Source organism: Notolepis coatsorum (genome assembly GCF_963971535.1).
Source record: "Notolepis coatsorum genome assembly, chromosome: 16".
In the NCBI taxonomy this organism is placed as follows: domain Eukaryota; kingdom Metazoa; phylum Chordata; class Actinopteri; order Aulopiformes; family Paralepididae; genus Notolepis; species Notolepis coatsorum.
Genome location: NC_140180.1, coordinates 68,769,293 through 68,784,041, shown reverse-complemented (window position 1 = coordinate 68,784,041; position 14,749 = coordinate 68,769,293). Strand labels below are relative to the sequence as shown.

The 14,749-nt window shown below is 44.0% G+C and overlaps 1 protein-coding gene across 2 annotated transcripts in view; it reads left to right on the top strand.

Annotated features, from left to right (window-relative positions):
* trpt1 (tRNA phosphotransferase 1) overlaps positions 1–13,397 on the top strand; it is a 40,586-nt gene extending 27,189 nt beyond the window's left edge. The window contains exons 5-7 of one of the 2 annotated variants that reach the window (XM_084332266.1): positions 6,047–6,103; positions 9,641–9,751; positions 11,342–13,397. In XM_084332266.1, the coding sequence (XP_084188392.1) occupies positions 6,047–6,103; positions 9,641–9,751; positions 11,342–11,364 (191 nt within the window). In that variant the 3' untranslated portion in view covers positions 11,365–13,397. The remainder of the gene's footprint in view (positions 1–6,046; positions 6,104–9,640; positions 9,752–11,341) is intronic. The other variant, XM_084332267.1, reaches the window with a different exon arrangement.
* The last annotated feature ends 1,352 nt before the right edge of the window (positions 13,398–14,749 follow it).

Here is a 14,749-nt window from a genome sequence, read left to right as displayed (position 1 = left end):
CCTCTCTCAAGGGACACCTACGGGAGACTGCAATTCAACACTGGCCCCTGTAAATATCCTAACCCAACCCCCTCCAATGTACAGTCATTTACCTAGTATGGTTTTGTCAATAGTCCAATGTACAATTTTGTTTGTTTGTACAGTGTCTCCCCCCCCCCCCCCTCAATGTACAGTTTTGCTTGTATATACAGTGTGCCCCCCCCCCCAACCACCTCCAATGTAGATTACCCAGTATGGTTGTCAATATCCCAGTGTACCCAACCCCCCCCCCCACCCAACCTCCTCCAATGTACAGTTTCTACGTCAAATGTATATACTCCCTTTTCCTGACTCCTTCTGTATCACAAACAGTACTGTATTTGCAAATCTGGTATGTCATAAATGTATAGATGTAGCAGTACTGACTATCTGTATGTCATGTATGTCATATATGTCCAGATGAATTGAAAATGGGGGACCCTGATGTAAACAAGACGAAAGTCTTTCTCTGGTCTGCATCCCCTTAACAATTGTGTGTATTGAGCTGTACTGTATTGTACCCATTCTGCAATCTGTTAATAAAGTTTTCAATCAATCAATCAATCAATCTCTATGGTAACAAGATGCCAAGCTGAATCTCCAGACTATTTTATTTGACCCGTCAACCTTTCCTCAGTTCCTTTCACGGGTGGTGTTCCATCTAGCTCTCCAATCACACTGCACAACATCACGGCTGGTGTTCCATCTAGCTCTCCAATCACACTGCGCAACATGACGGGTGGTGTTCCATCTAGCTCTCCAATCACACTGCGCAACATCACGGGTGGTGTTCCATCTAGCTCTCCAGTCACACTGCGCAACATCACGGGTGGTGTTCCATCTAGCTCTCCAATCACACTGCGCAACATGACGGGTGGTGTTCAGGGGCGGATTTAGGATTGTAGCAGATCCGGGGCTTAGCCCAGATAGCATTAGCGGGCACGGAATTTTTTTACTTTGACACCACAACCTTTAACTACTCGGTCAAGCCAAACGCTTATAACGCATGCATCGACGAGGGTCGGGTTCATGTTCAATGCTGGATTACGTTGGTACCTTGATCGACATCAGTACTTGGAATGGCGATCAGATAATTGGAATATTCTTTTCGGGACAGATCCTGGTCAAGGTAAGGACTATATGGTATCAATATTGCGTTGATCCAAAAATTCCTTCATGCTGATCGGGGCGTGTGTGTGTGGCGTGTTCCGTTGGTTGCGATCAAAGCATCCATGATGAAACATAATACCGATAATCTAAATTTGATTTGAGAACAGTAGCTAGTCCAGGGAAGAAACGATAACGCGTTCACTAGAATACACATTGCCGGCCATTACGAAGCATTTTGGAAATGACACCAGACCACCCTGAAACTACACTCATATTCACGATGGTATTAAACGGAAATGTATGGATGGAAAAATGATCTGTTTTTTGCATCTTGACCGGAAGAAACTCAATGACAATTGACTATATTATTAGATACATAGCTATAATATATAATATAGCTTTAGGCCTGCAAACACAGCCACGTATCCCCATGTTAAAAGGCGCTGGCCTTTCAACAGTAACCGTAAACAGCGCCATCTGGCACTGAAAGTGTTAATAGGCGTCTTTGTTTACGGTTTGATTATCACTGATACAAAGTAAAATAGTGCAGTGCAATAAAATAGTTAGTAAAATATAATATAATGCAATAGTGCATTGCAATAAAATAGTTATCATCGTATTTTTTCAGGAGGCCGGTAAGGAGTGCATTACAGTAGTCAAGTCGGCTTGAGATAAAGGCATGGATCTGGTTTTCAGCGTCCTTTTGATTTATAAATGGCCGTACTTTAGCTATGTTTCTAAGGTGGAAGAATTATGTTTTTGTCAACTTGTTGATTGTGATTTAAAGCTTAGGTCTGAGTCTACCATAACACCAAGACTTAACTCACTCAAATACAGTTAGCAGCTGGATAGACTACAGATGGAAATTAGCTTCTGCTAAATCTGGTGCAAACATATTTTCATGTAACAATGATTAATTGTAAAAAAAAAAATTAAAAATCTTTTTTCTTTTTAACACTTTGATTGCCTAAGGCTAAATTCATGATATACCATAGGTTGCCAGCTCTATTTGTCTATGTAGAAGTTCCCCTTCTTTGCAGGGCTATAACTTTTTAAATTCTATTGCTAAATTGCCATTATTAGGGCCCATTCAAAGTCCTATATGTATTGTTCAGGGTGTATGAACGTTAAACTTTTTCATTCACATATTCATACTAAAATATGATCTAAAGTATAAGTATGTTTTCATCTCTTTCTGCAGCTTTCTCCAGAACGTGATTTATAGCCCCAAATGCATTATATTGATGATCAAATACAGTTTGATAGCAATCGGCGCGATATAAAAAAAATCCAACTGGAGGTACTTCTAGAAGTTACTACACGTAATCTGATGTTGACCGGATGGCCGAGGGCGTTTATAATTCCGTGGGCAGCGTTATACCATTCATCTAATGTGGGTAAAATGTTCATCATAGCAGTTAGTATCGTACACATTGAAAAATAACGCTGAATCTTACCGTATCTTCCTCGCGCCGTTGGGCGATGAGCGTGGAACAGACATTTTCCTATTATGGGATATAGAAATATCCGGTCCATTTCCAGGTTGTATAATAATATATACGTCCAAATCATGTTGTTTTTTCGAGTTATTTGCAGCGATCGATGTTCACTGTGTGAAGACCAGTGTTGTGCTAGTTACTGAAAAATAGTAACTCAGTTACTTTACTAGTTACTTCATTTCAAAGTAACTTCGTTACTGTACTAGTTACTTACACCCAAAAGTAATGAGTTACTGTGAAAAGTAACTATTTAGTTATTTAAAAAAAAATAAAAAAAAAAAATTGCTCAAGTCCCATGCCCCATATACTCAAAATCGGTTGATCAACTTGACAGTTTCCATTCACATCACCGAACTCTGCTAAGCAATGTGGTCTAGAGCGTTTCATTATATATTCCCTCCCCGCTGTATGTATATTTCTCTCCCACCCACCCACCCCCTCCTAATGTACAGTCCCCTCCCCATCATATGTATATACTCTGTCAGGATCTAGGGGTAACAGTACTGTATATTTGAATACCGCTTATGTCACAAATGTATCAGTACTAAATACCTATATGTCCCTATGCCATAAATGTCATGTATGTTGTGTATGTCATAAATGTCTATATGAATTGAAAATGGGGGACCCTGATGGAAACAAGACAAACGTCTTTCTCAGGTCTGCATCCCCTTAACAATTGTATGTATTGAGCCGTACTGTATTGTACCCATTCTGCAATCTGTTAAATAAAGTTTTCATTCATTCATTCATTCATCCATTCATTAATTCATTCATAACCATCTTGCAGCGTTGTTATCAAAGCATTGCAACGTTAGAATAGTTAGGATATCAATTGTGCATGAAAGGACTATATTTATATTGTTTGATTAGTATTATGAGATTCCCTGGCAGATTTCGTACAGTCAAAATCCGTTGATCTTGAGTTTCAGTGAACACATTGCACTCACCGTCACCAGTCTGCGGTGGTCGAGATGTAACGTTAGTCCAGTTGACTCCAGCAGCCCTTCAAACATGTTCTTTATCTCGTTTCCATGTTGTATATTAATTATCTCTCCAAGTAGTTGCTAAATGGTTTGTTAGTTCGTTATTATTACTGCGTTCTTATTATGTAGATTCATAGCGAGCGTCCTCTTGTTGTTTACTGTAGAGAGCGCCTATTTCTTTCAGAACGTCAGTGGCCAATCAGAAGTGCGAAACCAGAATGAGGCTACGGAAAGAAATAATAATAATAATAATACTTCGTTTTATATAGCGCCTTTCAGTCTACAGTAAACAAAACAAACGCAGGCGAAAAGGGCGGCTAGGTGGTGTAGTGGGCAAGGCACTCGCCACCAGTGTGGAGACGCTAGGATTCGCGTGTTCGAATCCAGCTCTCCACATTGTTTTTCAGTTTGGCTGGTCGTCCGCAGTAATACACATTGGCCGTATTACGGGGAGGGAAAAACTGAAGGGTGGGGATCGAACGTTGTGAACAAGCGACTCCTACAAGTCGGTTGGTGCGCCTGGGCAGTAGAATCAGGAAGTGTCGGGGGCAGCGTGAGCCTCCCACGCGTTACTCCTCGACACTGAGAGATCGAGCTGCGCAGGTGAAAAGATGCGACTGCTGTTACCTCAAGTACCGGAGGGGACTTGTGCTATGTATGACTTAGTCCACATTGCAGCCGGCTTGTGGGAGGCAAGAAACAGCGTTCGTGACAGGGGAGGGTTGAATTGGATGATACGAAATTGGGATGGGAGAAAATATGGAAAAATGGGAGAAAAAGTGGATCAAAAAAAACAAAACAAACGCAGGCGAAATAAGGACGCTCGCTATGAATCTACATAAAAAGAACGCAGTAACGAACTAACAAACCATTCAGTAACGTAAGTAGCGTTACTGAATTTCAAAAGTAATGCGTTAGAGTACTAGTTGCGGCAAAAAGTAACTTTGTAACTTTGCATTTTCTTTGTTACTTTGTAACGCGTTAGTCCCAACACTGGTGAAGACTGAGTCTCTCTAACACTAGCGAGTGCCCGGACCCCATATGGAGTGAGTCCTACCGGGTTAAAGGTAACATCCGTTTTTTCGATCTGCCGATCGGCTACCAGATGGCGGTCTTGAACCGCTAGAGGATTGAGAGGAGATCACACTTGTGTCTCAGGGCCCCGGAAAGGAAATATGATTCCGATCACAGATTTTTGAAATATTGATATCAAAGACGAGTTACGGCGTCTTCGGCAACTTGAGCATGGCGGGGAAGGACGCCTAAAAGCGTCTTCCGGCAGTTAAAGTAGATTCTGGGCTTTTCAGAAAACATTCGGGGCTTGAGCCCAAGTAGCCACCCCCTAGCCCCGCCCCTGGTGGTGTTCCATCTAGCTCTCCAATCACACTGCGCAACATGACGGGTGGTGTTCCATCTAGCTCTCCAATCACACTGCACAACATCACGGGTGGTGTTCCATCTAGCTCTCCAATCACACTGCACAACATCACGGGTGGTGTTCCATCTAGCTCTACAATCACACTGCACAACATCACGGGTGGTGTTCCATCTAGCTCTCCAATCACACTGCACAACATGACGGGTGGTGTTCCATCTAGCTCTCCAATCACACTGCGCAACATGACGGGTGGTGTTCCATCTAGCTCTCCAGTCACACTGCACAACATCACGGGTGGTGTTCCATCTAGCTCTACAATCACACTGCACAACATCACGGGTGGTGTTCCATCTAGCTCTCCAATCACACTGCACAACATCACGGGTGGTGTTCCATCTAGCTCTCCAGTCACACTGCACAACATCACGGGTGGTGTTCCATCTAGCTCTCCAGTCACACTGCACAACATCACGGGTGGTGTTCCATCTAGCTCTCCAATCACACTGCACAACATCACGGGTGGTGTTCCATCTAGCTCTCCAGTCACACTGCGCAACATCACGGGTGGTGTTCCATCTAGCTCTCCAGTCACACTGCGCAACATGACAGTATCTGCGGCATAACAACATTCAAGCTGCACAACATTGATGTGAAGTTTTGAGTCACCCTTTTTTCTTAAAAAATAATTGCTGTTACATTCAGTGAAGGTTGTCGGGTGACCAAGCATGAGTTAAAGGTCCAGTTAGTAAGATGTTGGATTGTTTGGAATGAGAACTGTGTAAGATTCAAACCATGTTCCACTATGTGTAATGAGCACATGCTTTCGCGGTTGGGTCTAAATGGTAGTCATATTACGGTCCGTTTATAGCAAGGACCGTTTAGACTCCCAACATTAAATGATGTGCTTATTCCACATGATTGAACGTGGCTTTAGTCTATGTGGTTCTCATTCGAAATGATCAAATATCTTATTGATTTGATCTTTAACCTTAACATAATGATCATAAATACTGTTGGTACTTAATGTACTTTGTCCTTTACCTGTTCTCCACCAGGCATGAGAAGAAACTGTGACCTGGCCGTATTCATCAATGTCCCAAAAGCTCTGTCTGGTAAGACCAACATACTGCTACAACACATTCAACACACCGGCTCCCAATGTGTGCAGTAAGTTAAAGCTGGGGTAGGCAATTTATTTTAGAACCATAATTATTGGTCATATTTGGTGAAATTCCCTTTACAGTCCCAGGCCCTGCAATCACACATTCAAAAATCTCTTAATTTCATTTAATTTCAAACCTTTATTTATACAGGTAAAAATCTCACATTGAGACATGAGGCATGAGACAAGAGTGACCTGATCCCCAAACAAACATAACAAATACATAAAACACGCACAAGAACACTGGAGTGTACAGAAAGTTTAGTGACCGAATGAGGGAAAGGGGCTTTGAAAGGTCTGTCGAACAGTGTCGCGCTGCTGCTGCTGCTGCTGCTGCACGTTGTTACAGCGGAGATACAACAAGCAGAGCAGACCCTGAAATGGTGTTTGTGTTGCCGGGTGTCAGGCAGCTGTGTCCCCGCCGCCGCGTAGCAGAGGAGAGCCGGGGTCTGTAGTGACGCTGCAACAGCAGCACCGTGCGGGACAACACCTCCTCTCTCTCCCTCTCTCTCTCTCTCTCGCCGAGAGAATGAATGTGGACTGTTCCATCGGGGAGCTTCGGTGGTAATGTGAGTGGCTACAGACCGCTGCACTTAAATATAAACATTAGTCTACCTGGAGACTCAATGAGGTAATTGTAGATGTCGCCATAAGACGCTTCTGGCCATTTAGTGGGATCATTGTTTCATTATCCTGTTCGGCTGAAAGGACACTGGCCACCGAAGCTCCCCCCTCTGATGGAACAGTCCACATTCATTTGTGCGTCATCTCGCGTCGTCCAGACTCCGTGGGCAATCTGCGCATGTGCATGGGTAATAGGTGCTTTAAAATGGGCTTTTTCGCTGCCGATTTAGTTCTGATCGATTAGGAATGGGTTACGCCGTGTTCAGGAGTTTGAGGCGCATAAAAGACTATTCGATCATGTCTCCAGCACCCCCACAGCCGTATCTGCAACCACCTACATCACGGCTCTCATCCACATTCATCATTTGCTCCCCCCCGCTCTCTCCTCCCCGATTTCACCCCCAAATCTGACCAATGAGTGACAGTTTGCTCGCGCATGCATTTGTTTTGGTCCGCTGTTAACACAGCCGTGTGAACACAAACGAACTAAGGGACAAGTGCAACATTGTATCATTATAGTCCCTGTGTCTCCCTGAATCGGAACAAAGCAAACGAACTACAGGTGTGAAAACACCCTAAGAGAGGCTAAAATCTAGACAAATTAAATTAAGAGCAAGAACAAGAACAGGCCCCCATGGATGCCCTTTCAATATTCCGTATAAGAATCAATGGGAATTAGGTTCGGGAGCCTCAGTTCCTTTTGTAATTCCACGTAGATGGGGCAGAATAGGAAAAGGCTGTTTTTCTGTGCAGGCAAATGGTATGAGAGAGTTTAAAAATCCTGTGACCGCAGGCCAAAACGACTCTGTTTCTGCACCATGAGGGATGATGGGTAAGAGGGGAACAGACCGAGGAGAGATTTATAGATGAAGCAGTACAAGTGTAGAGACGTCCAATTCAGAAGTGAGTAGAGGGTACATTACAACGCCCCATGGTAGACAGCGTCTAACAAGTGAAGAGAGTGTGCAGATGCATCCTTGTACATCACCGTCATCTAAAACAGGCAAGAAGGTGGCAGCAACAAGACGTTTCCTGCCATTAAAAGAAAAAACACAACTTATTTCAAAAAAAGAAAGAAAGGTTGTCATCAATTCAAATGCCTAAGTTTTTATAGGTGGACACAACTTCGCTAGACGTCCCTTGGTCCGATGAAATGCATGCTTATAATAATAATAATAATAATAATAATAATAATAATAATAATAATAATAATAATAATAATAATAATAATAAACTTTATTTGTATAGCACCTTTCATACAAGACATACAATGAGCATAACATATACATAATAAAAGCAGTGCAGAGACTAAGAAAAAGGGTCAAAACAATGCAGGTAATCGGGCGGCTGGGTAGCGCAGCGGACTAAGCGCCTGCCTACCACCGCAGAGATACTGGTATCGAATCCAGCTGTCAGCGGTACCTCCGGCTTGGTCGGTCATCCATACTAACACAATTGGCAGTGTTAGCGGGTGAGAAGCCGGTGGGGTATGTATCCTGGTTGTTGTAAACAGCGACTCCTACAGGTCGGTCGGGGCGCCTGCTCAGCGAGGAAGGGAACTGGGGGAAGTAGTGTGATCCTCCCACGCGTTACGCTCCCCCAGTGAGAGACCTCGCTGTCAGGTGAAAAGAAGCGGCTGGCTGACTCCGCATGTATCGGAGGGGACATGTGATAGTATCTATCAGCCCTCCCTAGACCGGCAAGTGGAGGGCAAATGCGCGCAACGACCAGGAAGGGAGGGAAGGGAATTGGCATAACGACTAAATTGGGATGGGAGGAAAATAAGATTAAAAAAACAAACAATGCAAGTAATCATCTTAACACATTCGGCGCCAGACCCGAGATATCCCGGGTTAACTCACCATGCGTTGGGCGCCAAGACCCGAGATTTCTCGGGTTTTGGTAGTTTATTCCTTTATTCGATATTCTTATTCATTATTCATCCACGGACCTCTGTGTTACCATAGGGAATGAGTCTGAGGTCGCCAAACTGCAATACCGGCCACATCCCGCTAGACGGCGGTATCGAGCACCCTTTGTAACCTTGTATCTTGGCCTGTGTAATGGCCAAACGTCTCCGGTTTCATGTTTCCTTGTCGGGCGAGGGCAGCCGTTCTGCCGGTTCCATTGAAGCGCATCAAATATCCCCGATCCATATGTTGTGGTGGATTATGCCGTGGGCCAAATGGACATTGGATGTACCAGATGGCGATCAAACAATTGGAATATTATTTTTGGAATACTCTCGATCACAGGTAAGAACGATCTGACGTCAATTTTAGCTTGATCCTGCAATGCTTTTATACCGATCGGGCTGCTAAGCGTTTTTAGTGTTCAATACGAATGACAAATAATCAGAAACGACCCCCCCCCCCCCCCCCCCCTTTCATGCATTCATGATTTGATTTCGGGATGAAAAGTCCAGCTCAAAGTTCTGGATGCCTCTGGGAGCCAGTGGGAAACCATTGTCTTTGTCGTACAAAGTGCACAGCGCTGGGCATTTTTCTGATGTTGCCTACCCCACCTTTAAGTTGCTCACTCACTCTTCATCCCTCCTTTGTGTGAGATTTCTGACTCCATTGTTACTGATTTGGTCCCTACATTTCATGTGTTGATGTGTTCATATTGTGTGTGTGTGTGTGTGTGTGTGTGTGTGTGTGTGTGTGTGTGTGTGTGTGTGTGTGTGTGTGTGTGTGTGTGTGTGTGTGTGTGTGTGTGTGTGTGTGTGTGTGTGTGTGTGTGTGTGTGTGTGTGTGTGTGTGTGTGTGTGTGTGTGTGTGTGTGTGTGTGTGTGTGTGTGTGTGTGTGTGTGTGTGTGTGTGTGTGTGTGTGTGTGTGTGTGTGTGTGTGTGTGTGTGTGTAGATGGTATTCAGTTCTTCTGGTCAGAGAACGGTGTGTTACTAACTCCAGGCGATGAGGAAGGCAAACTGCTGCCCAGATACTTCAGCCGGGCCCTGAGACTAAAGCCCACAAGTAGGTCAAACTGAGCAGATGGATGGATGACTTTTGACTAGATAGATAGTTAAGTTCAGTTTTACTTTATAGTCCCTATGGGTAAATGATTCATCTGCATTAACCTAATGGTCCTAACCACTTAATGCCAGTACTTTGGTCAAGGGCAATGGCAGGAGTACAGTATATGCACGCAAACACAGGGAGGACATGTAAACTCCACATGGAAAGGCCCCCCGCCGACCTCCAACCCAGGACCTTCTTGCTGTGAGGCGGTGCTACCCACTGCACCACCATGGTGATAGATAGATAGATACACACACACACACACACACACACACACACACACACATACACACATACACACATACATACATACATACATACATACATACATACATACATACATACATACATACATACATACAGTGTCCTGTCCCCATTATTGTACATTTTGTACACAAACGACTGCAGGAGCAACCACGATGACAGGCAAATACTGAAGTTTGCAGATGCCACTGTTTTAATCAGTCTGCTTCAGGATGCAGAGGTTGGTCGTGGGCCCGTTGTGGAACACTTTATAGAATGGTGTGACAACCACTTCCTGAAGTTAAACATGACAAAAACGAAAGAGATGGACATTGACTTCAGAAAAACCTCCCACCCAACCATCCCAACCATAATTAAGGGCTCACCTGTTGAGAAGGTTGATCACTACAAGTACCTAGGAACAGTAGTTGACAACAAGTTAAACCACAATCAGAATACATCTGCAATCTGCAAAAAAGGTCTGCAGAGACTCTACTTCCTGCGCAAACTAAACACTTTTAATGTGGACAAAACACTTATGGTTTTGTTTTACAAATATTTTGTTGAGTCCATTTTAACCTTTTGTATTGTCTCCTGGTATGGCAACCTGTCAATACAGAACAAAAACAGTCTGGCCAACATAGTCAAGATGGCCAGCAAGATAATTGGGACCCAGCAGCTTTCCTTGACAGACATTTATGACAGACAAATTCTGCGGAAGGCTCAGACGATCTTAGACAGCTCTGACCATCCTCTCTTGGAGGAGTTTGTCCCCCTCCCCTCTGGCAGGAGATATAGGCTCCCCGGGCTAAAGAGCAACAGATTAAAATGTTCCTACATCCCCAGGGCACTAAATGCACTTAACTTCCTTTAAAATAACAGTAATGCATTTTCATTTTCCTTTTATTTTTCCTGGTTGGATTCTGTAAGATGTGATGTTTCTTGTGTTGTGTTATTTGTTGTTGTTGTTGTTGTTGTCTCTACCACTGCTGCAAAGCAAATTTCCCCTTGAGGGACAATAAAGTCTGAACTGAACTGTACATACATACATGTAGGAGTCGCTGTCCACAACGCCCGATCCCCACCCTTCAGTTTCCCTCCCCGTAATACGGCCAATGTGTATTACTGTGGACGACCAGCTAAACTGAAAGCAATGTGGAGAACGGGGCTCGTACAGGAGGCATCCTGTTCGAGCCCAGTCTCCAGCATTCGTTGCGAGCGCCTTGCCCACTGCGCCACGTAGCCGCCCGGAACTGTACATACATACATATAATTAATTCTGATGTTTCTCTTGTGTTTCAGGGAGCATCCTGCCACTAGAATAACAGTGGAGAAGACGGCTGTGTCACAGCGCTGAGGGCCCGGCCGACCATGTCATCCGATTGCAGCCAACGATTGGCTGTGTGCTCTGCTTGTTCTCATGGAAACACTTCCTTTTTTGGAACTGGTATCCTAGTGAGGGGAACATTTGACAAACCCAGCAGTAGGATGACATGTTGAGGCTGTATCCCCCATCATGGGATTCTGGAAAAGCAGTGGAAATAAATCGGAAGTCTTCGGAACTTCCATGGGTAGAAGTCATTATTGAAAGTATTAAAGGAACTTGACTTGACATGGTAATTATTAAAGAAGTAATTGATTCTATTGTAAAACCTTTGACCTATATAATTATGCAATCTGTCTTTTCAAAGAGGTGTTTTTCCTAATAATATGAAATCAGCAAAGGTAATTCCAATATTTAAAAATGGAGATAAGCATAAAATGGACAATTATAGACTGGCGTCTCTACTTCCTCAATTTTCTAAAATATTAGAGAAATTATTTGTGAAACAACTGGATCTTTTCATTGGCAAATACAAAATATTGAGTGAACACCAGTATGGGTTTAGGGAAAATAGAACTACTACATATGCAGTGATGGAGATGGTAGAAGAAATAACAAAGGCACTTGAAAATGACGAGTGTTCTATTGGTATTTATATTGACCTGCAGAAGGCTTTTGATACAATAGATCACAGCATATTAGAAAACTGGAGAAGTATGGGATACAAGGTATAGCTAACTCTTGGCTGAAGAGCTACTTGGAAAACACAGCAATGTGTGCAAATTAATGACACTGTGTCAGGATTTAGTAAGGTCACCTGTGGAGTACCCCAGGTATCTGTGATAGGTCCAAAACGTTTTATACTTTATATTAACACTTTGGGTGCCATGGGTTAAATTCATTATCAACCGTAGGTTGCCGGCTCTATTTGTCTATAGAGAAAGTCCCCTTCTTTACAGGGCTATAACTTTTTAAATTCTATTGCTACATTGCCATTATTAGGGCCCATTCAAAGTCCTATATGTATTGTTCATTGTGTAGCAACGTTAAACTTTTTCATTCACATATTCATAGTAAAGTATGGTCTACTCTAATGTATAAGTATGTTTTCATCTCTTTCTGCAGCTTTCTCCAGAACGTGATCTATAGCCCCAAATACATTATATTGATGATGCAATACAGTTTTATGGCAATCAGCGCGATATAAAAAATTCCAACTAGACGTACTTCTAGAAGTTACTACACGTCATCTGATGTTGACCGGATGGGCTAGGGGGCGTTTATAATTCCGTGGGCAGCGTTATACCAATCATCTAATGTGGGTCAAATGTTGATAATAGCAGTTAGTATCGAAGACGGTAATTTTACACGCTAAAACTCACCCCAGTCTCTGCGCGCCGTTGGGCGATCATCGTAGAGTAGAAATTTTACCATTATGGGATGTCGATTTACCCGGTCCATCTCCAGCTTGTATAATGGTATATACGTCCAAATCATGTTGTTTATCGAGTTATTGGCAATCGATCGCTATGTAGTGTGTCGAGATCGAGTCCCGGGACCTATAGCGAGTGCCCGGAAGTAATATGGCAGACCAGCACAACCTCTACGGCACTTCCTGTTAAGCGATTGCGCCGATCGGCCACCAGATGGCGCTCCTGAACCGCCAGAGAGCTCAGTGGGTCCTCCTGGTGGATCTCAGGCCAGCGGAGGGGAAATATGAATCCGATCCCAGATTTTTGAAATATTGATATTAAAGACGCTGTAAAGCGTCCTCGGCAACTTGAGCATGGCCGGGAATGACGCTTTTAAGCGTTTTCCGGCAGTCAAAGTGTTAATGATATGTGCAATGTTGCTGAACTGTTAAAGTTTGTTATTTTTGCAGATGATAACAATTTCTATTGCTCAGGAAGTAATTTAAAGGAACTTCTGTTTGATATTGAAAGAGAGCTTGAAATTCTCAACTTGGTTTGATGTTAATAAATTGTCTCATTAAGAAAACAAAATTTATGGTTTTTGGTCATCGAAAAGAAATAGAGGGATATTGAGTTATATTATCGTACTTGGCCATCGCGTCCCACTCTTAAGCCATACCGAGATATACCTCATCTCATGTACCTACTGTACACCATCAACGAAAAACAAATACACCCACCACCTGCCAGGCCCCGCCCCTATAGAGGCGTACTATAAAGTACTAGGCATTCCTCTATTTCGTTTCCATCATAGCGGTCGCAAGTCGCCCTATGTAACTAGTGCTATGAAAAGATTAGAGAAATTGTGTAATGTTGAATGCTTACCGGAGGTTTGCTTACCCCTGGAATCTTCGGGGCATGTTTCAGCGACACGTCGGGCCTATTCTGATGTTTCCTCGTCTTGTGGCAGCAGATCGAGGAACAGCGTGCGAGGTTGGCTATCGAGCCGGCTCGCACACAGGTGAGCCCTGTGTCATCAGGCATTGATGCTAGTGTTAGTAATGCTGGTTTGTTTTGTTATACAACCATGTTGTTGTGTCGGCGCCAGGGGCGGGATGGTTTGGTCAACGTTTCACTGCAGTGGACGGGTTCCGAGCGATCCTGGAAGCGTGCTGCTAAACAACTAATGCTAACGCTAAATGCTAAACACTACTGCTACACTTCCAATGTCTCCGCCGTGGGATGTTGCCGCTTTTCCCTCCTCTTGCCCGGTTCATCAATGAAGGTCAGTCGGTAGCTATTGTGGGGGTTTTGCTGAGTCCTATTTTACCCTTTTTACGGGTAAATGGATTGACAACAGGGTGTGCCGTGGCTAGGTAGCCTAGCCAGGTAGCGTTAATCCTGTGCCCCGGCGGGGTTTGAACGGTGTTCCCACCCGGAAGCCAATGCTTGAGGCTCGGCGGGTGGCAGTAGAGCTATACTACTGCAGGATGGGACTTAGCGGCGGCCCGTTTTGTGGCTCAGCTGACTGTTTTCTGTCCATAGTAGCGTTGAACGCTATGCTATAGTGGGCTACTGTTTGTCTCTCTGCTACGAGAATGTCTGTCTATGCTACAGTTTTCTCTCCTCTCAACCATTCATGCTGACGGTCAATCGGTGTCTATTGGGGGAGTAGTGCGGGGGGGGGCTTTGTTTACCTTCATGGGTAAATGGGCTAAGGTCTGGGGCTGGTGTGCTGTTGTGAATATTATGAATGAATGCGGGACTGGTTCTCTCTGGTCCGCCTCCCCTTAACGTTGTGTACATGGGCTTGCTCATTCTACAGTATTTTCGTGGTGTTAGTTATTTTATTCATTAACCCCCGGGCCCTTCATGGTGCACACCACAGTGGAGGTTGCTGTTGGCTGGTGCTCCGTGTTAACATCAGTCCTTTGCTTTTGACATATTGAAACAGTTCCCCGCCCGGCCGACGCC